General features: G+C 38.3%; 1 protein-coding gene across 2 annotated transcripts in view; it reads left to right on the top strand.

Annotated features, from left to right (window-relative positions):
* VWA3B (von Willebrand factor A domain containing 3B) overlaps nucleotides 1-25,776 on the top strand; it is a 225,647-nt gene that overhangs the window by 163,324 nt on the left and 36,547 nt on the right. For both annotated transcript variants that reach the window (XM_030827864.1, XM_030827865.1), the window contains 3 exons: nucleotides 3,178-3,296; nucleotides 8,744-8,794; nucleotides 19,871-20,069. In XM_030827864.1, coding sequence (XP_030683724.1) covers nucleotides 3,178-3,296; nucleotides 8,744-8,794; nucleotides 19,871-20,069 — 369 coding nt within the window. The remainder of the gene's footprint in view (nucleotides 1-3,177; nucleotides 3,297-8,743; nucleotides 8,795-19,870; nucleotides 20,070-25,776) is intronic.

Below are 25,776 nucleotides of genomic sequence, written 5' to 3' on the forward strand. Positions count from 1 at the left end.
ACCTCCACCTCCTGGGTTTAAGTGATTCTCCTGCCTCAGCCTCCCGAGTAGCTTGGATTACAGGCACCCGCCACCTCCCCCAGCTAATTTTTGTATTTTTAGTAGAGACAGCGTTTCGCCATGTTGGCCAGGCTGGTCTTGATCTCCTGACCTCAAGTGATCCACCCACCTCAGCCTCCCAAAGTGCTGTGATTACAGGCGTGAGCCACCGTGCCCAGCTAACAATTTTTTTTAACTAAGTCTCAAGGTATTTTGTATTTTTTTCTCCTCTCAAACACAATGGGGGATTTTAGTACCTTTTAATTAGTCATTAAAATCCTTTCCCCAAAAAATCTTGTCACTGTGATTTAGAGTTTCACTTTTGCCTTTAGAACATATAATCTTTTTTAACTTTCAAGAGTTAATTAAATTTTTTAACAGTTTCAGCTGTATATCTCTTTATATCTAAAAAGCATCTTTAGTTTTCTTTTCACTGTTGAGTGATAGTTTAGCTGGATATAAAAGTCTCTGTTAACTGTAAATTCCCCTTAGCAAATAAACATATTATTTTCACATATCTATTATCTGATATATATACTACTCCTTTATACAGTCTGTTTTGTTTGAGTTGCTTTTAAGATTTTCTTTTAGATTCAGTATGCTGCAGTCTTACGATGATGTGTCTATGTGTGGATTTATTTTTAGTCTTTTGTTGTGGGCTGATTTTTTATCTGAGGACTTATTTCTTTTATTAAACTCTAGAAAACTCAGCTATTATGGTTTCAAATGCTGATTATCTAACCATCTTTCTACTCTATTCTTTTAAAATGTCTATTAATATATATTGAAGTTTCTCAATCATCATCTAGTTATCTATATTATTTTTGTCTCTCTGTGCTATATTCTGGGGAAAGTCTTCAGTACTATCTATCACCCAGTTCACCAGTTCTTTTTTTAAAATTTTGTCTATCCTAGAATTTATTCTATTAAGATTATTTTTTGTTTCAATTACAATGTCTTTTCTTCCAAGATAAATTTTTTCTTGTTTTTTTCCCCATCCATTTCTTCTTATGACACTTCAGTAAGTTTTTGTACTTTTATATGGCTGTAACATCTTTGAACAACCTAATAATAAATAAACAATTTTAATCATAATTAATTTAAAGTCATTGTTAGATGGCTCATAAAATTAATTTATTATCATGTGAATTGACATTCTGATTGTTAATTTGCTCACCTATGATTTTTGCATTTTTTTGGTATGTACTTGAGAATTCTAGTATGTTGGCTCATTTTCACAAGATTCTTTAAAAATCTGCCTTTTCTCTTTCTCCTTCTATTTGGCAGTTGCCTAAATCCATCCCCTTGATCCATCTCCCAACCCTCATGGGCATTTACAGCTCTTGTTCCATGGTGATGTTGTAGATATCACAGATTCAAAGAGTGCCTTGATTTAGGTCTTGTGAGGCTAATCAGTGTTCTCTCTCCCTAGGCAGGACCTTCTTTCAGGGGTGAGAGACCCTCATGCCAGTGCTGACGTCAGACATTGAGCCTGACATAGGCCTTTGTTTTTCAGAACACTCCTATTCCTACTAGCTTTCCAGGAGTTGAACTCCCTCTGCCCTGCCATCTTTGGACACACAGCTTAACAAGCCCACAGCTTCAACCCCGCTCATATGTTTACATTTCTGCTCAGCTTTTTGTCTCTAGAAATCTATCAGCATGTGTCCCTTTCTCTCTGTCTCTGTTTCTTTCTTTCTTTTTCTTTCTCTTTTCCTTCTTTCTTTCTTCTTTCTCTCCTTCCTTCCCTCTTTGTATTATTTTCTTAAACATAGCAACAACAATAACATTATTGTAATATTTTGGAGGCAAGAGGAAACATAAAAGCATAAACTATGTCACCTCAATTAAAATTAAAAATTTACTTCTTAAAAATAATTTCCCACATTTCTAAAATGCCTACATGCTCCTTATGGGTGGAATCATTTTTGAAACAATGACAGTATAGCTTGGCATTTTCCTGTTAGGCTTTTTTGCATTTTTGTTTAAATATTAATATATGGAATATACCTTTTTGGGAACATGCATTTATTCCTTTATCAACAAACATTTGTTGAGGGCAGACTGTGTGCCAGGTACTATTCTAGGTGATAGGAATACAGCAGTGAATAACACAAAATTTCTTGTCTTATGGAACTTACATTCTGATAGAGAGAGGTAGGTAATACGCAAATAGGTAAACATAAAGTTACAGTTACTATTAAGATTAAAGAAGAATTTGGAAAAAAAGATTGAAGGAGGGTTTCAATTCTAGAGAAGATGAGGTAAGCATCTGTCACCCTGTTTCTTCCTTTGAATACAACTGTAAATCTTGGATAGAATACATGGAGAAGCTAACAGTGAACTTTGAAATTGAAAGGGTCCCCCCAAAATTGGGGAAGGAGACCAGAATTTGAAGTTACACCAAACCAATACATTTACCATCTTTTTCCCCCTGGAGCTGCTTGGCATGAAATCAAAGATATCCCAAAACCCAGAAGTAAGTCCCAGGCACAGAGAGAAAGAACTCAAAAAGAAGCCTCATTTATTGATCACTAAGCATTCTTTCACATGTGTAAGAATCTCTTATCCGAGATCAGACCATTGCACTCCAGCCTGGGCTACAAGAGTGAAACTCCATCTCAAAAACAAACAAACAAAAAAAGGATAAGAAAAATAGTCAAAATGTAGTAACTATAATCAAATATTCTCAAAAGAAAATCAAAGGTAAAATAAATATATGATAAAGGTGTTTAACTCAAATAGCAATTTACAAAGAAGCAACAATGAGATCTATTTCTCATTGCCCACTCTTACCAATTTGACAGAGACTTCTGAAGATAATTTGCAATTCTAATTAAGGTTTTCTGAAACAGTTTTGGTGGTGGTTGTTTTTTGGTGTGTGTGTGTGTGCATGTGTGTATGTGGTGGTAGTGATTTCTAAAATATACAGTTTTAAACATTGAACAGTAAAAGTTAGCAATGATATGTCTGATTATTTTTTCTCTGTGATTTACTGTGTTTTCTAATTTTTTACATTTATTGTATATTGACTTTATAGTCAGAGAAAACATATTATACAACTATGTAGATATATTTTCGAAGGCACACGTTAACCTATCAAGTGACACTTTCCTTTCCTTTGCCATTGACATGCAGGTGTTCCCTCTGGCACATGTGTGCAACGACACAAATAAGATGACATTAATTAACCCCCAAGGAGCCAAACTCAATATCTACAAGCAAAAAGTGGAACAGGCAATTCAATCCTATGAAAAGTGAGTGTTACTCTGGGCTGCTCTTTAATGGATGTGGAATTTATTTTATGGAGAAGGAGACTTCTCTTGTTTTAGCTTAGCTTTTTTTTTTTTAATGAAGCAGTTATTTAAAAATTGTTCAGGCTGGGTGTGGTAGTTCATGCCTGTAATCCCAGCACTTTGGGAGACTGAGGTAGGAGGCCAGCTTGAGGCCAGGAGTTTGAGACCAGACTGGGCAACAATAGGAAGACCTTGTCTCTACAAATAATTTAAAGAATGATATCACAACAGGGTGATTGCAATCAATAATAATTTATTGTACATTTAAAAATAATTAGAAGAGTATAATTGGAGTATTTGTAACACAAAGAAGGGATAGATGCTTGAGGTGATGGATACCCCATTTACCCTGATGTGATTATTATACATCATATGCCTGTATCAAAATATTTCATGTAGCCTACAAATATATACACCTACTGTGTACCCACAAAAATAAAAATAAAATTCTGCGATGAAAAATAAATAAATAAATAAATACAGGCTGGGTGTGGTGGTGCGTGCCTGTAGTCCCAGCTACTTGGAGGCTGAGAGGGGAGTTGCTTGAGCCCAAGAGTTGGAGGCTGCAGTGAACTGTGATTGCACCACTGCACTGCAGCCTGGGTGATAGAGTGAGACCTCGTCTAAAAAAAATTGCTCATAAGGAATATAAACAACAGTGGCAGCAGCTATTGTAGGGGCTTCCTACATGCTAGGCACTGCATCAAGTACTTTACCTGAGTATCTTCAACAAGGTTTTAAAGAAACTATCTTCCCTTTCCAGTATCCATAAAAATCTCATGTTTCCATGAGATCTGTAAAGTTTTCCTTTTAGCAGAATGCATCTGATTGTTTTGGCATCTAACATTCTATAAAGTGACTAATAAAACTCGACAGTAATGAGATAATGGAAATAACAGTTTTTGTGAATTTTAAAATTACTGTTATCAAGTTCAAGATGATGATCAAGTTGACGACAGTGAAAATCACCTTTGTGTCCTTGCTGAGACAGGAGACTCTGCTCACAGGCTGGTCCTTGTCCATGCTGTAATCACCTCCCTGATCCTGCCCCACGATCATTCCAATGGCAGGCCTCACCCCACTGTGTCCATCTCAGGCCTCTCCAAACCCCCTTTAACGTGAGCCTCCATCACTGCCCTCACCCGAGAGTGGAGGCCGCCTTACCAGGCTCCTCAGCAGCTTCTGTGGGCTCCTCAGTATTTCTGAATCTTTACCTGAGAGGAACAAAGAACCAAGGATGAGCGTTTCTTTGGGAAGCAGAATGAGCTATTCAAGGCTCACCCTTCCCTGTGGGTCAGAGACTTCCAGACAGGCCTTGCCTCCCAGCTCGGCTCCTCTCCGGTTACGCTGCTGTCCCCAGCTGGGTCTTTCATCCCTTCTCGCCTCAGCACCAGTGATCCTCCTCAGAGAGACCTCTTGGGAGCTCCTCTCCATGCCCACCCTGCGTGTGGCCCTCAGAGCACTCACAGCTTCTGCAGGGGCGGTGGCTTGGTAACCATCTCTGCCCTCTAGGATGTCAGCTCCCAAGCCAGGGCTCAGCCAGCCTTGCTTCCTCCTGCATCCCTTATTCCTAGCAGGTGTCTGTATGTATATGACTATTCAAATTTAATTCAAATTTTATATAATTCAATTCTTCAAATTCAGTCATTCAAAATGCAATATAACAATACCATTCACATTCTAACGTAGTTTGTTTGAATAATTCAAATATTTGAGTCCTATAATTACCCGGCCTGTGAAAGCCTGATGCAGCGCCACAAGCTAGATAGAGCTCCGTGGTCAGATGGTTCACGGGGGTTTCCTGCTTGGTTCTGACACCAGCTCTGTTCCAGTGTGTGACAGTCATGAGCCTCAGATTCCTTGTTCACAGAATCTATCTCACAGGCCTGTTGTGAGGATTATATGAATGATATATAAAGAGGAACTGATGTTCATTACTTCCCCCTTTCACTCCTGACTCTGCTGACCCTAAAATAACCATAGGTGCATGGAGTGAAATCATCATCTGGTTCTTCCCATTGCATTGACCTTTTCCCGAGGATTTCAGGAAAGGACAGGGACCCCCTTCCCGGGCAAAAGAGAGGCCTCTTTTCTTAGCAGCAAAACCAAAACAAACTTAGTAAGTCATTTTTCCTCCTTCTTACTTTCAGTGAGTGAATCTGGAAAAGCCTTTTAGTACCCTCTAGAGAAATATTGTCACTATATTGTTATTAATTATATTAACTTCAAATTATTAATAACAATTTTAACATGATTGATATTATTTAATAATTAAGTTACTGATTGAATTGTTATTATTTGGTATCACTAATTTGATGTTTGTATCAAGTAAATTATTTAACATTGTTATTTAGTATTAATAGTAACATGAATATTATACAGAACCAAATTTCCTGATCATTTGCATTCAGTAGTGTTTAAGAGTGTTGTTGGTATAAATGTCAATTTCTTTTTCCATTTTGCTTCACTTTTCTCAAGATATTCAGAATATGAAAAGTAATTAATGACACATTTACCACCCCCATCCCCAATATAACATTTTTAAGGAGTTTCCCAACAAAGATAAGTCAGATGTAACTTTAAAACAACCTTTGTGTAATCATAAATCCATATGTTTAAGGATGACCAGGCAAATGGAAAGCTCACAGTCCTTTGGTCAAAATAATGACATAAACTTGTTATTGGGGTCACACTTAGTGCCCATGCATGGGAGTCCTTTCGTCTCATTTTAAGAATTGAGGCAGCAATTTTGGCTTTTTGTGTCTGAGTATAAGCTTTGAGTGGATATTGCCAGGGCTGGCTGGATTCTGGAGTGATTTTTCTGCTGCTTACTTTCACCGAAAGTCTAAGGTCAAGGTCACAGCTCTCAGATCACAGAAGCAGCATCCGTTCTAGCCTGGCTCAGGGACCATGCTTAGAAATCTCTCCTTACCGTCTGCAATTTGCTGGGCCGGCTGCTTCTCGGCCTTCTGAAGTATCACTAGTTACAAGTTGCTTTGCAAATGAGTCAACTCTTGGCACAAGCCGATCTGAGAATTAGAGATACAGAAAGTTGGTGAATGCAATCCCTTAGCCAAATTTCACTCTCCTACAAAAAACAATGAGGAAAACTCTTGTTAGAAAAATCCCTGAATCATGGGGCTGGACCAGCCGCAGAGAGGCCCTCAGGTCCGGTGCCGGGCCCGAATCCCACAGGGACTCCCTCATCCCACTTGCTGACTGGCTTTCCTGCGGTGGCCTCCCTGGTCAGTAGAGCTATTGAAGTATTTTAGTGAAGATGGAAAATAGGGGAATAACAAAGGCTATGAAAATGTGCTCCTGGAAAAATATTTTCTAAAGAAGTGAATTAAAATTAGAGACCTGTGCTAGCAAACTGGACCCACATTTACCAGTGATTACTCAGTGTTTCTAAGCCTTGCTTTTCAGAACCTGGAGGGAATAAACATTTAGCTATTCCTGGTCATTTTATGTATGCATCTCACTTAATCCTCTCAGGGATTCCAAGGGCAGGTGGTGTTAGCCTTGTCTTATCAATGAGAAAACAGTTTCCAAAAGCTATGTAGCACAGGATCACACAGCAGCAAAGTGAGGACACCAAGGTTTGAACCCAGATCCCTTACCACACTCCCAGCTTCCCCACCACACTGCCTCCACTCTCTACATTCACATTTAAGGGGATTGTGAATGGATTTTTTGTTTGTTTGCTTGTTTGTTTTTCAGAGAAGCACAAAGATACCTAAAATGCATATATAAATCCTTTTAACAAATCTTGGAAGCCTTAATCATTATTACCAGAATCACATGATTCAAGAAAGCCAATTTCCAAATAGGCCCCGAAGAACCAAACATCTCAAGTGAGACAGAAGCACTGAGCTGGCTTATTTCCCTCTTCCCGACTCTTTTTCTATGACTTAGAGCACATTTACCTGGATCAGACACAATTTATGTGCTGTGTACACACTAGCTCAAGTCCTCATGGCGACACTAGGAGTGGAGCGGTACTATTACTATCCCCACTTTACCAAGAAGTTGGGCAAAGCCTCACGGCAAGAAGGAGAAGAAGCTGACTGAGCTTTACGCCCTGGCGTTGTGGCTCCGGAGTCTACCCTCTTCACCACCGTGTAGACGCCCCTTCTGTGTTCTCACCAGGCTCATGATGAGAGGGCAGGGCAGGAGAATGCAGCCACCCGAAATGTGTCCTCTGAGCCCTGTCCGGCTGATGCTGGGTCCAGTGGTTAGAAGAATGCCTCCTGAAGAGCAGTAGCATTCTCCTACCTCATTGTATGGAAGCAGTGTTTTTTGTTTTTGTTTTTTTTTGAGATGGAGTCTCGCTCTGTCACCTAGGCTGGAGTGCAGTGGCGTGATCTCGGCTCACTGCAACCTCCGCCTCCTGGGTTCAAGCTATTCTCCTGCCTCAGCCTCCTGAGTAGCTGGGAGTACAGTCGCCCGCCACCACGCCCAGCTGATTTTTTTTTTTTTTTTTTTTTTTTTTTTTTAGTACAGATAGGGTTTCACCATGCTGGCCAGGCTGGTCTCGAACTCCTGACCTCAGGTGATCCTCCAGCCTCGGCCTCCCAAAGTGCTGGGATTACAGGCGTGAGCCACTGCGCCCAGCTGGAAGCAGTGTTTTTTAATGGAAAATCAGCTCACAACCCTGGAGCCAGTGTTCTCTGCCCTGCAGCTCAGAAAGCCTGCTTTTGGATAATGATGTCCTGACACAATGACACAGAACTGGGCTGGGAACTCTGAAGAAGCAACACTGATTAGTAGACAAAAGAGCAGCTATAGCTACCCTGTAGGAACCACTAGCTCCAACCTCCTTCTTTGCTCTTGGGTCGACAGCTTCCCTCTGAAAACGTGATCAGTCTCAGCACCGCCAGCCAGCAGCTGTGGGTGAGCAAGGTGCTTCATCCAGCTGCCCCTCCTAGCAGCCTCGTTTGGAAAACAAGGCAGCCAGCCTGCTTGATCTCTAAAGTGTGTCCCAATCCTATTATTTATGACCCTGTTAACCTCTTTTGAGCTGAGAATCCAGGCAGAAGAGTGTCTACAGAAAGCGAACTAAAGAACACAGTTATGTTTCCGTAAGAAGAAAAATGGTGGGTGTTTAGAAACGACTTAAAACAGAGATAATGAAGACTAGTTTGTCAATTGCCTTTACTCAGTCTGAGTTTTACCTGACTGAGCTGGGGACTGAGCCCTCCTTTAATATTTGACACAATTGCCACAAAACCATGAGGCTGCTGCAGTGATGCTGAGGTGACACATCCAGCGTCTTTAAGCACATGACTGTGGCCTGGCTCAGTGGAGATGGTGCTTAGATGGGCTCCCACTGTGCTGCCTAGGGTTAACCTTTTGCCATGAAATGAAATACTGCTACAAAATTATTGTTGACTTTTTTTTTTTAACAGGCGCTTGGATAAAATTGTTTGGCGAGCATTATCTCAAGAGGAAAAAGAAAAGTAAGCCATTCCATTCCCTCCTCACTTTTTTTTTTTTTTTTTTGGTGAAATTCACGTAACCTAAAATTAACCATTTTAAAGTGTACAATGCAGAGGTATTTAAAATATTCAAAATTTTCTGCAAACCACTACCTTTTTCTAGTTTCAAAACTTTTTCATTACCCCAGAAAAACACTTTGTAACCATAAATTAATCACTCCCCATTCCTGTCTCTCCCTTTTCCGGGTTACCACCAGTTTGCTTCCTGTCTTTATGATTTTGGCTACTCTGGATATGTCATATAAAGGGAATCATACAGCATGTGACCTTTTGTGTCTGGCAGCTTTTATTTAGTTAATGGAAAAGCCTCATGTTTTCAAGGTTCACCCAGGTATCAGTACTACATGTGTATATATACACCACATTTGTCTGTCCATTCTTCCACTGACGGGCATTTGGGTTACTTCTGCTTTTTTGCTATCATGAACTATGTTGCTATATGCATTTGTGTAGAAGTTTCTTTGTGGATGTATATTTTCATTTCTTTTGGGTATATACCTAGCAGTGGATTTACTTGTCACATGGTAATTCTATGCTTAACTTTTTGAGGAACCACCAAACTGTTTTTCCACAGTGGCTATGCCATTTTTAGAACATATCTATTTAGTTTTATTGACCCATAATAATTGTACGTATTTTGGGACACATGTGATATTTTGATACTTGCACACATGTAATGATCAAATCAGGGTGTTTAGGCTATCACCTCAAACATTTATTATACCTTTGTGTTGGGAACTTTCAAGTTGTCTCTTCTAGCTATTTTGAAATATACAGTAAATTATTGTTAACTATGGTCTCCCTACTGTGTTATCAAGTGCTAGAACTTTTTCCTTCTACCTAACTGTATGTTTGTATTCATCAACCAAACCTCTCTTCATCTCCCCTGCCTCCACACACACTCTTCCCTGCCTCTGGTAACTATGATTCTATTTTCTGCCTCCATAAGATCAACTTTTTTTTTTTCTTTTTAGCTCCTACAGATGAGTGAGAACTATTTGTCTTTCTGTGCCCAGCTTATCTCACTTAATATCATGACCTCCAGTTCCATCCATGTTGCTGCAAATGATAGGATTTTCTTCCTTTTTTGGCTGAATAGTATTCCATTGTGTATATATACCACATTTTCTTTATCCATCCATCCGTTGATGGATACTTAGTTTAATTCCATATCTTGCTGCAATAAACATGAGGGTGCAGGTGTCCCTATGATACATATTGATTTACTATCTTTGGATAAATATCCAGTAGTGAGATTGCTGGATCATGTGGTAGGTTCTTATTGTTCCACATCCTCACGAACACTTGACATTTTCCTTTTCTTTTTTTTTAAGTCATCGTCATGGGTGTGAAAGGCTATTCTGTTGTGGTTTTGATACACATTTTCTTAATGACCAATGATGTTAAACATCTTTTCATGTGCTTGTTGTCCATTTATATATCTTCTTTGGAGAAATGTTTATTCAAGTTCTTTGTCCATTTTCAAATTGGGTTGTGTTTTCGTTACTGGGTTTTGTTGTATGACTTCTGAGGATTAAGTCATTATCAGATATCTGATTTGCCAGTATTTTCTCCCATGCTATGGGTTATCTTTTCATATTCTTCATAATGTCCTTGGAGGTCCAAAAGTTTTTAAGTTTTAGGAAGTGAATTCATCTTTTTTTTCTTTTGTTTGTGTTTTTGGTGTCAAATCTAAGAATCCATTGCCAAATACAAAGTCATGAGCATTTATCCTTTTGTTTTCTTCTAATATGTTTACAAGTTTTAGGTCTTACATTTGGGCTTTTGATCCATTTTTGAGTGAATTTTTGTATCTGGTGTGAAGTAGGGTTCCAACTTCATTCTTTTGCATGTAAATATCCAGTTTATCCAGCACTATTTGTTTCAGAGACTATTCTTTCCCTTTGAATGGTCTTGGCACCCTTGTCAAAAATCATCTGACCATAAATGTTTGGGTTTATTTCTGGACTGTCTATTCTATTCCACTGGTCTATGTATGACTATCTTTATGCAAGTTGACATGGTTTTAATTACTGTAGATTTGTATTCAGTTTTGAAATTAGGAAGTATGAGTCCTTCAACTTTGTTCTTCTATTTCAAAATTGTTTGGGCTGTTCAGGGCCCCTTGAAGTTTTGTGTAAGTTTGAGGATTGGCTTTTCTATTTCTGAAAAAAAAGAAAAATTGGAATTTTTATAGGGATTATATTTAATCTAAAGATTGCTTTGAAGGGTATTACCATTTTAATAATATTGTCTTCCAATCAATGAACATAGGATGTCTTTCCGTTTATTTAGTGGATCTTTAATTCCTTCAGCAATGTTATGTAGTTTTCAGTATACATGCCTTTCACATCCTCTGTTGTTTTGTTCTTTTGGGTGCTATTATAAATGGGATTGTTTTCTTAACTTCATTTTCAGATTGTTCATTGCTGGTACATAAAAACACAGCTGAATTTTGTATTTTGACCTTGTACCTTGCAACTTTGCTGAATTTATTGGTACTAGTGGCTTTGTGGGGAATCTATAGGGTTTTCTATTTATAGAAACATGTCATCTGGAAGTAGAAATAATTTTACTTCTTTCTTTCTAATTTGGATGCCTTTTATTTCTTTTTCTTACCTATTGATCTAGCTAGTACTTCAGAACAACATTGAATGGCAGTGGTGAAAGGGGACATTCTTGTCTTGTTCCTGATCCCAGTGAGAAAGCAAGGAAGTTCCCTGTATTCCTAGTTTTCTGATTGTTTTTATCATGAAAAGTGTGCGTTAAATTTTGTCAAGTGCTTTTTCTATATCTATTGAGATGATCATGGTTTTTTTCCCTTTGCTCTACTAGTGTGATGTATTAAATCATTTGATTTTCTCGGGTTGAACCACTCCTGACTTTCTGGCATAAATCCTACTTAGTCATGGTGTATAATCCTTTTAGTGTTCTGTTGAATTTGATTTGCTAGTGTTTTATTAAGAATATTTATGTCCATATTTATGAAGAAAATGGTCTGTAGTTTTCTTTGACATGTTTGTCTGGGCTTGGTATCAGGGTAATTCTCTTCTTATTGACTGTTAAGAAGTATTCCCTCATCCATTTTTTGGAAGAGTTTGAGCAGCATTGTTGTTAATTGTTTGCTTGGTGGAATTCACCAGTGAAGGCATCTGCTTCTTAACTTCCCTTTGTTGGGAGGTTTTTGATTTCTTACGCAAAGTATTTAATTGTTATATAGGCTGTTGAGATTATCTATTTCTTCTTGAGTCATTTTGGTAATCTGTTTCTAGGAATTTGTGCATTTCATCTAGATTATCTATTTTTGGCATAGAACTATTCATAATATTCTCTATAATTCTTTTGATTTTTGTAAGCTGAATTAGTAATGTGCCTGCTTTCACTTCTGATAGTAGTAATTACATGTTTTTTCCTTTTAGTCAATCTAGCTGAAGATTTGTTGATATTCTCAAGGAACAAACTTTTCATTTTGTTGATTCTCTCAATTGTTTTTCTATTCTATAATTTGTTTATAAGTGCTCTCCTCTTTATTATTTCTTTCCTCTGCTGGCTTTGGATTTAGTTTTCCCTCCTTTTTCTAGGTCCTTAAGGTGTAAATTTAGGTTGTTGATTTGAGAGCTATCTTTTAATGAGGAATTTACAGTCATAAAACTTCTTCTGAGCACTGGCTTTGCTGCACCCATAAATTTGGGTGTGTTACATTTTCATTTTCATTTATTTCATATTGCTTTCTAATTTCTCTAGTAATTTCTTCTTTGGCCTATTGGTCCTTTGAATGTGGTATTTAATTTCTATGCATTTTCCATTTTTCCCTTCATTATTGTTCTAGCTTTATTCCATTGTGGGTGGAAAATATACTTTGTGTGATTTTGACCTTTTAAATATCTTGAGAATTGCTATGATTAACATATGGTCTATCCCAGAAAATGTTAAATGTGCACTTAATGTATATTCTGATGTTGCTGGATGGGGTGTTTTGGGTATGTTTGTTAAGTCTAGTTCATTTACAGTGTTTTCCAGTCCTCTATTTTCTTATAAATTTTCTGTCTAGATGTTTTATCCATTATCTAAAGTGAGGCGTTGAAGTCTCCAGCTATTTTTACACAGTTGGCCCTCCATATATTTGGAATCTGTATCCATGATTCAGCCAACCATGCATAAAAAATATTTTTTAAAAAAGAAAAATAATAATACAACAATAAAAATACAAGTAAAAATAAGTATAGTATAACAACTATTTACATAGCATTTACATTGTATTTGGTGTTATAAATAATCTAGAAATGATTTAAAGTGTACAGAAGGATGTGTGTAGGTTATATGCAAATATGACACTATTTTATGTAAGAGGCTTGAGCATCTGTGGATTTTGGCTTCCATAGGGGGTACTAGAACCAATCCCCCATGGATACTAAGGCATAACAATACATAACTGTCTATGCCTCCCTGTGGTTCTGTCAATATTTGCTTCACACATTTTAGGGCTCAGTATGCATGTATGTTTCTAATTTTTATATCTGCTTGATGATTTGAGACTTTTAGCAATATAAGATGTTACCTTTTGTCTCTTGTAACAATTTATAACGAATCTATTTTGCTGGTAATATTATAGCCACTCCAACTCTCTTTGGTTACTATTTCCATGGAATATCTTTTTTCATCCTTTCACTTTTAACCTATTTGTGTCTTTAGGTCTAAAATGAATCTCTTTTTAAGCAGCATATAGTTGGATCATTATTTTCCTCGTTCTGCCAGTCTTTCTGTTTTAATTGGTGAGTTTAATCTGTTGACATTTAAAGTGATTACCAATAATGAAGAATTTACTTCTGCCATTGTGCTATTTGTTTTGCATGTCAAAATTTTTGTTCTCAATTTCTCCAATATTTGTTTCTTTTATTTTTGATTTGTTCTAATGGGTCGTTGTGATCACTCTTTATTTCCTTTTCTGTATACTTTTTAGTTATTTTCTTAGTGGTTACCATGGGAATTATAGTTAAACTCCTAAATTTATAACAATCTTGTTTGAATTGATATGAAGGTAGTTTTAGTAGCCAACATTAACTGTTCCTATTCAGCTTCAACCTCCTTTATATAGTTATTGTCACAAATTATATCATTTACATTGTGTGCCCATTAACACTGATTTATAATTATTATTTTATGCGTTTGCCTCTTAAAGAATAAAGAAAACAACAAAAGGAGTTACATACCAAACATACAAGAATACTAGTGTTTGTATTTATCTATGTAGTTATCTTTACTAGTACTGTTTATTTCTTCATGTGGCTTAGAATTATCTTCCAGTATCCTTTCACTTGAACATGAAGAGCTCTTTATAGCATTCCTTTTAGGGCAAGTCTACTAGTAACAAACTCTCTTACCTTTTATTTATCTGGAAATGTCTTAATCTTGTCTTCATTTTTGAAGAGTAGTGTTACCAGATAGAGAATTCTTGACTGACATATTTTTTTTCGGGACATTAAATATATCAACCTGTTGCCTTCTGGCTTCCATAGTTGATGATGTGAAATCAACTGTTAATCTTATGGAAGAGTCCTTATTTATGACAAGTCACTTTTGTCTTGTTCCTTTCAAGATTCTCTCTTTGCCCTTCAGTAGTTTAATTACAATGTGTGTTGGTGTGACTCTCTTTGAGTTTATCCTGCTGGAAGTTTTCTGAGCTTCATGAATACTTCTCCACATCCTTGGCAACACTTCTTATTTTCTATTTTGTTTTGTTTTTGTAGTGACCATCCTAACGGATATGAAGGATATCTCATAGTGGTTTTGATTTGCATTTCTCTGATTTTTTTTTTTACATGATTCCTGGACATTTGTATATCTTCTTTGGAGAAATGTCTAGTCAAGCCCTTTATCCATTTTTAAACTGGGTTGTGTTGTTGTTGTTGAGTTGTAGGAGTTGTTTATATATTCTGGACATTAACCCATTCTCAGGTTTATGATTTGCATACACTTTCTCCCATTTTTTAGGTTGCTGTTTTACTCTGTTGATGTGCAGCTATTTTCTTTGATGCACAAAAGTTTTTAAGTTTAATATAGTCTCATTTGTCTGTTTTGGCTTTTGCTGCCTACACTTTTGGTGTCATATCCAAAAAAGCTTGCCAAATTCAGTATAATGAAGCTTTATCCCTGTTTTCTTCTAGGAGTTTTATAGGCTTGGATATTTAATCTGTTTGAGTTAGTTTTTATATATGTTTTAAACCAAGGGTCTAACTCCATTCTTTTGCATATGGATAACCAGTTTCCCCAGAATCACTTCTTGGAGAGACTGTCATTTTTCCTTTGTGTAGTCTTGGCATCCTTGTCAAAAATCACTTGACAAGATCACATGGCAGCTTATTTATGGACTCTTTATTCTGTTCCAGTATTCAATATGTCTGTCTTTAGGCCAGTACCACTGCTTTGATTACACTACAGACAGTACACTGTTTTGATTATTGTAGCTTTGTAATATGTTTTGATATCTGGAAGTATGAGGCCTCTAACTCTGTTCTTCTTTCTCAAGATTGTTTTGGCTATTCAGGATCTGTTGAAATTCCATATAAATTTTAGGATTTTTTTGAATTTATACAAAAAATACCATTGGGATTTTGATAGGGATTGCATAGAATTGTACATCATTTTGGGTAGTATGGACATTTTAAAAATTAAGTCTTTCAATCCATGAACACAAAATGTCTTTTTTATTTATTTGTGTCTTCTTTAATTTCTTTCAGCAATGTTTTGTAGTTTTCAGTGTACAAGTCTCTCACTTCCTTAAAATTATTCCTAATTTATTCTTTTTGATGCTATTGTAGATGGGATTATTCTCTTAATTCCTTACCTGATTGTTCATTGTTAGTGTATAGAAATGCAACTGATTTTGTGTGTTGATTTTATATCCTTTAAGTTTGCTGAATTTATTAGTTCTAACAGTATTTGTGGAATCTTTAGGGTTTTCTACATGGAAAATCATGTCCTCTACAAAGATAATTTTACTTCTTCTTTTCTAATTTGGATATTGTTCCTTTCTTTTTCTTGCCTAATTTCTCTAAGACTTCCAGTACTATGTTGAATAAAGGGAGAAGAGTGGGCATTGTTGCCTTATTCCTGATCTTAGAGGAAAAGCTTTCAATCTTTCATTATTAAGTACAATAGTAGCTGTAGGCTTCCTTATGTTGATGTGGTTTCTTTCTATTCCTAGTTTGCTGAGTGTTTTTATCATGAAAGGATGTTGACTTTTGTCAAATGATTTTTCTGCATCACTTGAGATAATCATGTGGGTTTTGTCCCTCATTTTGTTAATGTGGTATATTACATTAATTTTCATATGTTGAACCATCCTTGCATTCCAGGAATGAAGCCCATTTTTTTCATGGTGATTATCTTTTTAACATGCTGTTTAATTCAGTTTGCTACTGTTTTTTGAGGATTTTTGCATCACTGTTCATCAGGGACATTGGTCTGTAGTTTCTTTTTCCTTGTAGTATCTCTGTCTGGTTATGGTATCAGCATAATTTCTGTCTCATAAAATGAGTTAGGAGTATTTCACCTTTTTCAATCTTTTGAAAGAGGTTTGAAGAGAATTGTTATTAATTATTTCATTGTTTGGCAGAATTCTCCAGTTAAGCCATGTGGTACTGGGCTTTTATTTGTTAGGAGGTTTTTGATTATTGATTTGATCTCCTTACTAGTTATACATCTATTCAGTTTTTTAGTTTATTCGTGATTCAGTCTTAGTAGGCAGTATGTTTCTAGGAATTTATCCATTTCTTCTTGGTTATGCAATTTGTCGGTGTAATATTGTTCATAGTAGTCTCATAATCCTTTTAATTTCTGTGTCATCAGTTGTAATGTTTCCACTTTCATTTCTGATTTTAGTTATTTGAGTCTTCTCTCTTTTTTCTTGGTTAGTCTAGCTAAGAATTTGTCAATTTTGTAGGTCTTTTCAAAAAAACCAATCTTGCTTTCATTGATTTTTTTTCTATTGTTTTTCTATACTCTATTTCTAATCTTTATTATTTTCTTCCCTCTGCTAACTTGGGCTTTCATTTGTTCTTTTCCTAGTTCCTTCAAAAGTAAAGTTAAATTGTTAATTTGGGACCTTCCTCCTTTTAAAATGTGTTTACCACTATAAACTTCCTTCTCAGTACTGCTTTCACTGCATTTCATACATTTTGATATGTTGTATTTTTTTTCCTTCATTTATCTCAAGATATCTTCCAATTTTCCTTGTGATTTATTCTTTGACACATTGGTTGTTTAAGAATATGTGACTTAATTTTTATATTTTTGTGGATTTTCCAGTTTTCCTTTTGTTATTATTTCTAGGTTCATTTCATTTTGTTCAGAAAAAATACTTTGCTTTCAACTTTCTTTTTTTAAATATTTGTTTTGTGGCCTAACATTCAGTCTATTCTGGAGAATATTCCATGTGTACTTGAGAAGAATGTGTATTCTGCTGTTGTTTGGTGGAGTGTTCTCCATATGTTGGTTAGGCCCAGTGGATCGGTGTTGTTCAAGTCCTCTGTTTCATTATTGATATTCTGTGTAGTTGTTCTGTCCATTATTGAAAGTAGAGCATGAAGTCTCCTGCTAATACTGGGCTGCTGTCTATTTCTTCAATTCTGTCAAAGTTTGTTTTATGTATCTGAGAGCTCTGATGCTAGGTGCACATATATTTATAATTGTTATATCCTCTTAGTGGATTGGCCCTTTTACCATTATATGCTATTCTTCATTTGATATAACAACTTATGACTTAAAATCTATTCTTTAAGTTCACTGATTCTTTCTTCTGCTTAATCACATCTGCTGTTGAACCCCTCTAGTGAATTTTTCAATTCAGTTATTATATTCTTCAGCTCTAGAATTTCTATTTGGTTCTTTTTTATAGTTTCTGTCTCTTTGTTGATATTCTCATTTTGTTCATGCATCACTTTTCTGAGTTGTATTTGTTGTCTCTGTTTTAGCTCATTGAGCATCATTAACATTGTTGTTTTGAATTATTTTTCAGGTAATTAATACATCTCCATTTCTTTTTTTTTTCTGCTTTGTAATTAGTATATTAAGGAGACAATACATTTCAAGAATTGCTTAAATTCTGATGCCCAGATTTAAGCATGAGAACATATGAGACTTTTAAACATACAATTAAAGCTATTCATCATAATTTGCTATACTACCAACATTACTTTGGAGCGTAAGTCAAATGGTTTAAAGTAATCCTGTAACACACCTAAAGAACACCTTCCTATATTACGCATGCAAATTCTCCACGTAAAGGTCTTTTCACTTTAATTTCTGTTACCCAGCTCTGAAGTCACTACTCGGGCTTATCATGGTCCACAGACAAGGAGGGGGGCAAATGACCAGGACTGGTCAAGAATATATCTCCATTTCTTTAGGACCAATTTCTAAAGATTTATTTTATTCATTTGACTGGGCCATTGCCCCATATCTTTGTGTGCTTTTCCCTATATTTTGTATGCCTTATGATATTTAGTTGATAATATGACATTTGAAAAAACAGGTATCTCATCCGATTTTCACAAACTGGCCTCTTACAGGTGAAGGGCTTCACCAATTATCCCAGCTAGAGATTTGGGGGAATCTCTGAAACCTTTTCTGGGGATGTGTCTTCTCTGGGCTTGTATGTGTAATTTCCCAGAGAAAAGGTTTGCCCGTTTCTTTAAGGAGCCTATAATATCTTGCTCCCCCTGGTGTCTCTCTGAAGTACTGCAGTATCTCTAATGCTGTAACAAGCTGTGACACTCATTTCTGTTCTCAGAGGTCCCAACATGACTTGCAAAATATACCACTGTTCTCATCAGCACTCTGAATCAGGCAAGAAGGAAACCTGTTTCTTCAGAAGTCCCCCAAAACACAAGAATTTTGAATGTGCATTCCACTCTCTTCTCCAAAGAAGAAACCAAGATTGGGGAGTTTTCTTCCAATTGCATCACCTTGTTTTGGGGAGGAGGAGAGGTTAGGGCAGGCAAAATGCAACAAGCTTTCTTACTCTCCTTCATGCAGCTCTTCTTGGGTTTGTACTTGTCTAAGGTGCCACAGCCTCTTCATTGGTTTCTGGAATTCTCGCAAAGGCAATTTGGTTCATATATTGTTAAGTCAGTGTCTCTGTAGGGGAATGAGGGCCTGGGTTTTTATTCCACCATCTTGCTGGCATCATTCCAATAAGAATGTTTTGCTGTCTTCTGGGTACAAGTTTGTTTGTGGGTGGAGTCCTGTGATTGTGCTGAGTTTAGACTGTTGTCTTCCAATATCCAACATCTAAAGGAATAAGTGATGCTTTCAGCAATTAAGAGTGATAATCATGAATTGTTTTCTTTCTCCCTACCAATTCCGTTCCAGCAGTGTCTGACTCAGAAGCAGCTCAGACTGGAAACAGAATCCAGGACCTGGGCCATCACACCACACTAGCTTCCTCTGGAGTCCCACAGCCTGCTTATCAACCATAGAAAGTCGGGCTTCTGTTCTTTATGTACCAAAACAGCAAAGCCAAATAGTTTAGACTTATTTAGGCTTGCAAAGAGGAAAGGAGATAAAAATAGCTAAAATGAGCTAGTATAAGAATTACTGCACTGAGGCAAATATTTGGGTTTGTTTTGCTTTGCTTTGTTTTTCAGAGTCACTGCTAGGCATACTTGTGTGAAATGTCTTTGAAGCCCATGTTTGGTTCTGCCAGATGTTAGGCTCCAAATACGGAGAAAAAAACTGCTGAAAATTTTATGTGTATCATACTTCTTTAAAATCAGAAAACCTAATGAGATAATAAGGAAAAATGCCTACCACAATTCACAGAGATGGTTATTTCTAACCTTTGCAAGCTACCAAAGTCCTGATGGAGCAGAGGGCATGGCTATGATGCTGTCATCTGACACCTGACACTAGCTTCAACAGATGTTTCTCAGTGGAGAATTTCTTAGGAAACCATCTTACCATATTTTTTCAATTATAGTCATTTTCTTTGCTTTTTGTTTCTTCCTCTCTTTTTTTGCTTGTTTGTTTGTTTTTTAGGTTAGATGCAAACAAACCAATACAGTACTTGGAAAACAAAACAGTTTTAAACCAGGCTTTAGAGCGGTTGAATTGGCCCATTTCATCGAAAGAGCTGTCGATGCTGGAAAGTGAAATCCTAGCTGGGAAAATGTACATCCAGCAGGCCATGGAACTCCAGGAGGCTGCCAAGAATTATGCAAACAAGGCCCCGGGAGAGGTGGGTGCCCTGGAGGTCTCTGTCTTTCCTCCCTCTGCCTATCCCAAGTCATTGCCATTCCTACATTGGCTTCCTTCTCTGTCTCCCACTCCTCGCCACACTGATTTCTAAAAGCGTTAGAGCCAATCCAGTTAAGGTCTCAGTACTTTTTTTCATCATAAAGGAAATGCCATTCGATTGTACTATGGGCTTATTTTTAAAACAATACATCTTTTAATTGAAAAAAATAGAAGTATAATGTAGTGATTAAAAGCCTGGACTTTCATAGGAGCCAGGTCAAGAACTAGCCTCAGATCTACCATCTAATCTGTGTGTGATTTTGGTTATTCAGTCTCTTTAAACCTCAATTTTCTTACTTGTAAAATAAGAGTATTAATAGTATCCATCTCATAGGGTTGTTATAAAGAGAAATGAACATGTGAAGTGCTTAGTATTGAAAGCTCCCCATAAGTGTTAGCAATTATGTTTTATAATCATTAATAAAGCAAACCTTCTAGAAAGAAAAATAATTTATAATCTGGTTGCCTTATTGCTACCACTTGGGAGCCTTTCCTTTTTTCCCCTCAAATGTTTTCTACATAGGTGCAGTGTCCGTAATTACTGTATATTCTGCTTTTAAGTTTAGCATTATTTCATAGACTTTCTCTGTGTTTTTATTGAATTGTCAGATTCATATGGGTGATGGTTACATAATATTCCATGCTGTGAATATACCCTAGTTTATTTATTCTTCACTAAATATTAAACATTTATAGTTATTTTCCAGTTTTCTGCTTTCTCACATAATATTTGCATGACTCCTGTGGTGCACATAGTTGAATTATTTTGTTAAGATACAGCTTTAGAAGTAGTATTTCTGGATCAAAGAGTATAAACATTTGGAGTCTATAAATACACATGGCCAGTGTGAAACCCACTCTCTGACCATACATGGGTGTGTGTGGACGGTGCTTTGTTTGAATGTGTCCCCCAGAGTTCATGTGTTGGAAACTTGATCTCCCTTGCAGCAGTGTTGGAGGTGGGACATTTAAGAGGTGCGTGTGGGAAAAACAGCTCTCTCAACCAGTGCTCTCGCACCACAACAGCAATCATCAACAGGGAAGAAGGCTTCTGTGACCAAAGGTGTGGGGGATTTTCCCACACATACCAAGCAGCAGACACCAGTTGGTTCTCCTCCAATTCAACTCCGACACTACCTACCTGGAGATGGCATCAGATCCCACAGGTTGAGGGCTCAGTCCCCAAGACTGGCCCTCCCAACACATCAGTCACAAGTCTGGGCCTCCAGGACTTCTGACTGACCAGCTTCAAGTTGGGGTTCCCACAACTCCCTCTTTGAGTTTGATTAATTTGCGTGAGCGGCACACAGAACTCTGGGAAACACCAACGTTTAGCAGTTTATTATAAAGGATATTACAAAGGATACAGATGAAGAGATGCATCGTGTGAGCAATGCAGGAAGGGTGCAGAACCTCCTTTCCCTGAGTGCTCTCCCTGGGTGGGCCACCCTCCAGGAGCCTCCATGTATTCAGCTGTCAGTAAGCTCTCCAAACCCTGTCCTTTTGGGTTCTTACGGAGGCCTCATTACTTAGGGATGATCGATTAAAGCATCGGCTATACTGATCAACTTGACCTTCAGCCCCTCTCCCCTCCTGGAGGTTGGGGGTTGGGGCTGAAAGTCTTAACTATCTAATCCTACTTTGGTCTTTCTGGTGACCAGCCCCACCCTGAACCTACTCAACAAAGACACCCAAAGGACAGTACTTCAGAGACCCCAAGGATGTTAGGAGTTATGAGCCAGGAACCATGGAAGAAAAAAAAAATACATATATATATATATATTCACGGATGTGTGTTTTAGAAAGATTATTCTGATAGTGAGGTGAGGCCCAATGTAAAAGACCAAAATCCGGTGCTGCGCTGCCCTTGAGAGGTGTTGAGTCCTTGAGCCAGGTAGGAACAGTGGGGAGAGAACAGGTAACAGAGACATGGGTTATGGGAAAGTAGGACATGTGGGGCAAAGTTGAAGATGCTCACAAAACTTCTGCCTTGGACAACTGTAGGAGCAGAAGCACTGCTACCCCTTCCATCCTTCCTCTGCTCTTCAGGGAGACAGGTGTACCCTGGCCAGCCTATCCCATCACATGTCATCCTCTAACCCTCTGCCACGTGTTTGTTTACTTCGCAGCACACTTCACTACCTGACATATATATATATATATATATATATATATATATATATGCCATATAAATATATATATGTCATAATACCACAAGCTGGCTGGACCGTGAGGGCTCTGGTCGTAAATGGACCAATGCCATTATCACATGAGTGGATTCCTTATTAAAGGAATGAGCTTGGACCTCTGTTGTACACTCTCTCTCTACCATGTGATGCCATCTGCCAGGTTATGGGCAGCAAGATGGCCCTCACCAGGTGCTGGCCCCTTAATCTTGGACCTCCCAGCTTCTAGAACAGTGAGCCAGTAAGTTTCTGTCTATTATAAATTACCCAGTTGGTGGTATTCTCACAGCAGCACAAAACGACCTAAGAGATATGGAATAGTTCATCAAAAATCTTACTAAATCCTAGATAATTTTCAGATGTTCACCACATTATAGTCTAAAAATCATTCCCGAAGATCTGACCTTTCAGGTTCATCATCTTTGGTTCAGTCTTTGCCAAGTGATACTGGTTTAGCCTGGCTTAAAATTCTGTTTTTGATGCTCTAGATTCTTGTGTTTTGTTTCATTTTGTTTTGTTAGTTCTTTTTCATTTTATTCTTCTGCAAATCACATTGTTTCTTCAGTGTAAAAAGCTATGTCTTTTGTGCAGAATGTAAAATTTTTATCACAGAAGGTCATATGTCTAGTAATGTTATTCAAACAAAATGACTTCCTCAAAGAATTGTTCAGTGTTTCTTTGGGAGGTACTATCTGACACCCCCAGACATTTCTCTGTCTATTTACCTTCCTCGCCTGCATGCCCTGTGGGCACCTAAGACTCAAGAGGACCAAGAGTGAATTACCTGCCTCTCCTTGAAAAGATGATCATCTTCTCATTGTGCTTTTCCCTGTCTGCTTGCTCTTTCATTATTCATTGAAATATTTATGAGTGCCCATGAGATGCCAAGCACTATTCTAGGCACTGGGAGTACCTAGAACACAACAGACTTAGTCCTTAGACTATCCTAATTTGAATGACAATGACAGACCATGGCCAGTCCCAGGTGTTGAGCTGTGGAGCTGTTCCGCTGCCTAACAGCAGAATTTGCTGGCATATTCTTTTATCTATACTTTATATTAAATTTGCAAATAGGAAGTGTTGCAAATGGAGTGAAAAGAAGCCTCTTGTGATTCAGAGCAAAGATAATTGTGTTCCACTGAATTCATCTGGAATTCTGGCAATCAAGCTCGTTGTTTACAACATATGAATTAATTGAATTAATTGTTCTATTTCTTTCTTTTCTTACCACAAAATGGGAATAAAAATAATTCCCGTAATTTCTTCATCCAAAAATCATGGATAAGATTCTGCACATGGGACAGGCGCCCTCAGGCGTCAAGTGGCCTCTCTCGTTCTTTTCTGTCTCCTTGGGATCTCCCAGGGGGATACCTTATATTGGACACAAAATGGGGATTTGTTAGCTGTGTTGAATGCATGGGCCCAGCCTAATGGAGGAGACATTGCACCAGAGCATCACCGCTGTGAGAGCCAAGAACTGGTCTGGCCTTATTTGTAGCTGTGTCCATGGCACTGACAGTGAAGCCCAGTGCACAGGGGCCGCTCAACAATGTGTATTGAACGAGTGAAATGCAGATGCTTACAGCCCTTCACTGTATTATAAATACAGCAGAGGCACCTCCAGAGAACAACTGGAAGATGGGGAAAAGTGACCTGACTGGGCAGTTAGGGAAGGCTTCACTAATCCAGTTTGGCCCAGAAGGATGCCTAGGAATTGGGGACTGGGCTGTGAGAAGTGTTTGGAGTGAAAGAAACAGCCTGGGCTCAGGCAGGGATGTGGGGAAGAATACAGAGTGTTCCCTGGGGAATGTGGCAGGAGAGACAGTGGGCATGGGAAGAGGTACCAGAAAACGAGGTACTTGAACTCTGCTGAGGTCAGGAACTTATGCCTGTAGGAAATGGACACCAGGGAGGGGTTTTCAGCAAGTCAAGGACATTCACGGATGTGTGTTTTAGAAAGATTATTCTGATAGTGAGATGAGGCCCAATGTAAAAGACCAAAATCCGGTGCTGCGCTGCCCTTGAGAGGTGTTGAGTCCTTGAGCCAGGTAGGAACAGTGGGGAGAGAACAGGTAAGAGAGACATGGGTTATGGGAAAGTAGGACATGTGGGGCAAAGTTGAAGATGCTCACAACTTGGACAACTGTAGGAGCAGAAGCACTGCTACCCCTTCCATCCTTCCTCTGCTCCTCAGGGAGACAGGTGCACCCTGGCCAGCCTATCCCATCACATGTCATCCTCGAATCCTCTGCCACGTGTTTGTTTACTTCGCAGCACACTTCACTACCTGACATTATGTACACTTTTGTTTACAGTCTGTCTTCCCCGCTGAAATAAGGGTGGGACTTGGTTTGTGGTGCTGTAGGTGCTCCCAGAGCCTAGAATCGTGGTGGGCACCTTGTAGGCCTGCATACATATTTCAATGAATAAGTGAAAGAACCAACACAGAAGAGGCACAGTGAGAGGAAAAGCAGATTTTTGGGGAAAGGTAGTTCACTTTCAGCGCTCCTGATATTAGATACCCGTGGGGCACGCAGGTGAGAGAGGCCAGTAAACAGCCACATGTCTGGTGTTTAGGAGAGAGGCCAGAGTTAAGGAGATAGATTTGGAGGTCATTTCAGGTGCTGGGAGAGCAGGAGGAGAAAGTAGAAGGGACCAAGGCAGATGAGTTAGAGAAGCAGGAGGCCTGGGGTAGAGAGCCAAGCACAAGAGGCAGAAACTCAGCTTAGAAGGCCTGAGTAGCGTCACACAGCTGGAAGATGGCAGTGCCAAGATTTGCGTTCCAGTCCACCTGACTCCAAATTAAAAAATCAAAGCACTGGCCTAAAAAATGGTTGTGAGACCACGTACTTCATATACCTAGGAGAGTGTGCAGCACCAGGTGCTCAGCAGTAAATGCACACAACATGCATATCAGTGATGGCTCTTTCCACTGCTAAAGTTATTATCAAGGAGTTTTGGAAAGCCATGTGGAATGATGTCTGAAAGCCATTTGACTTGCCAAGAGAAAGTGCATTAGTGAGGTTGGCCAGAATAATGCCAGTGGAATGGTGGGGACAAAGGCCAGTTTGCAGTGGGTAGAAGGGTGGGTAGAAGTGGAGGAAGTTAGTATAAGAAGTAAAGACTTTTTCTTCCAGATCTTCACTGGGAAGGCAGGGAGAAAGAGGGTGGGAACACCAGGTAAGCCAGGGCAGGAGAAGATGTTGAGTTTGTGCAGTGGCATCACTGGGTCTGCTGCTGCCTCTTGGTCAGGGGCTAAGACTGTCCCCTCACTGCCTTGCCCTCACACAGGCTGTCAAAAGCTGCCCTTGTCTGTTAGGGGAACACCCATGTTCCAGAATAGATGTCCCCAGGTAACTGGGGGAGAGGTCACATCTGGTGACTTCTCCTCAGAGTTCTTTCCACTTGTGGCATGGCCCTCTGCAGTGGAAGATTTTGAATGTTGTTTTCTTGCAATGATAC

The sequence above is a fragment of the Nomascus leucogenys genome, chromosome 14 (assembly GCF_006542625.1).
Source record: "Nomascus leucogenys isolate Asia chromosome 14, Asia_NLE_v1, whole genome shotgun sequence".
Taxonomy (NCBI): Eukaryota; Metazoa; Chordata; class Mammalia; order Primates; family Hylobatidae; genus Nomascus; species Nomascus leucogenys.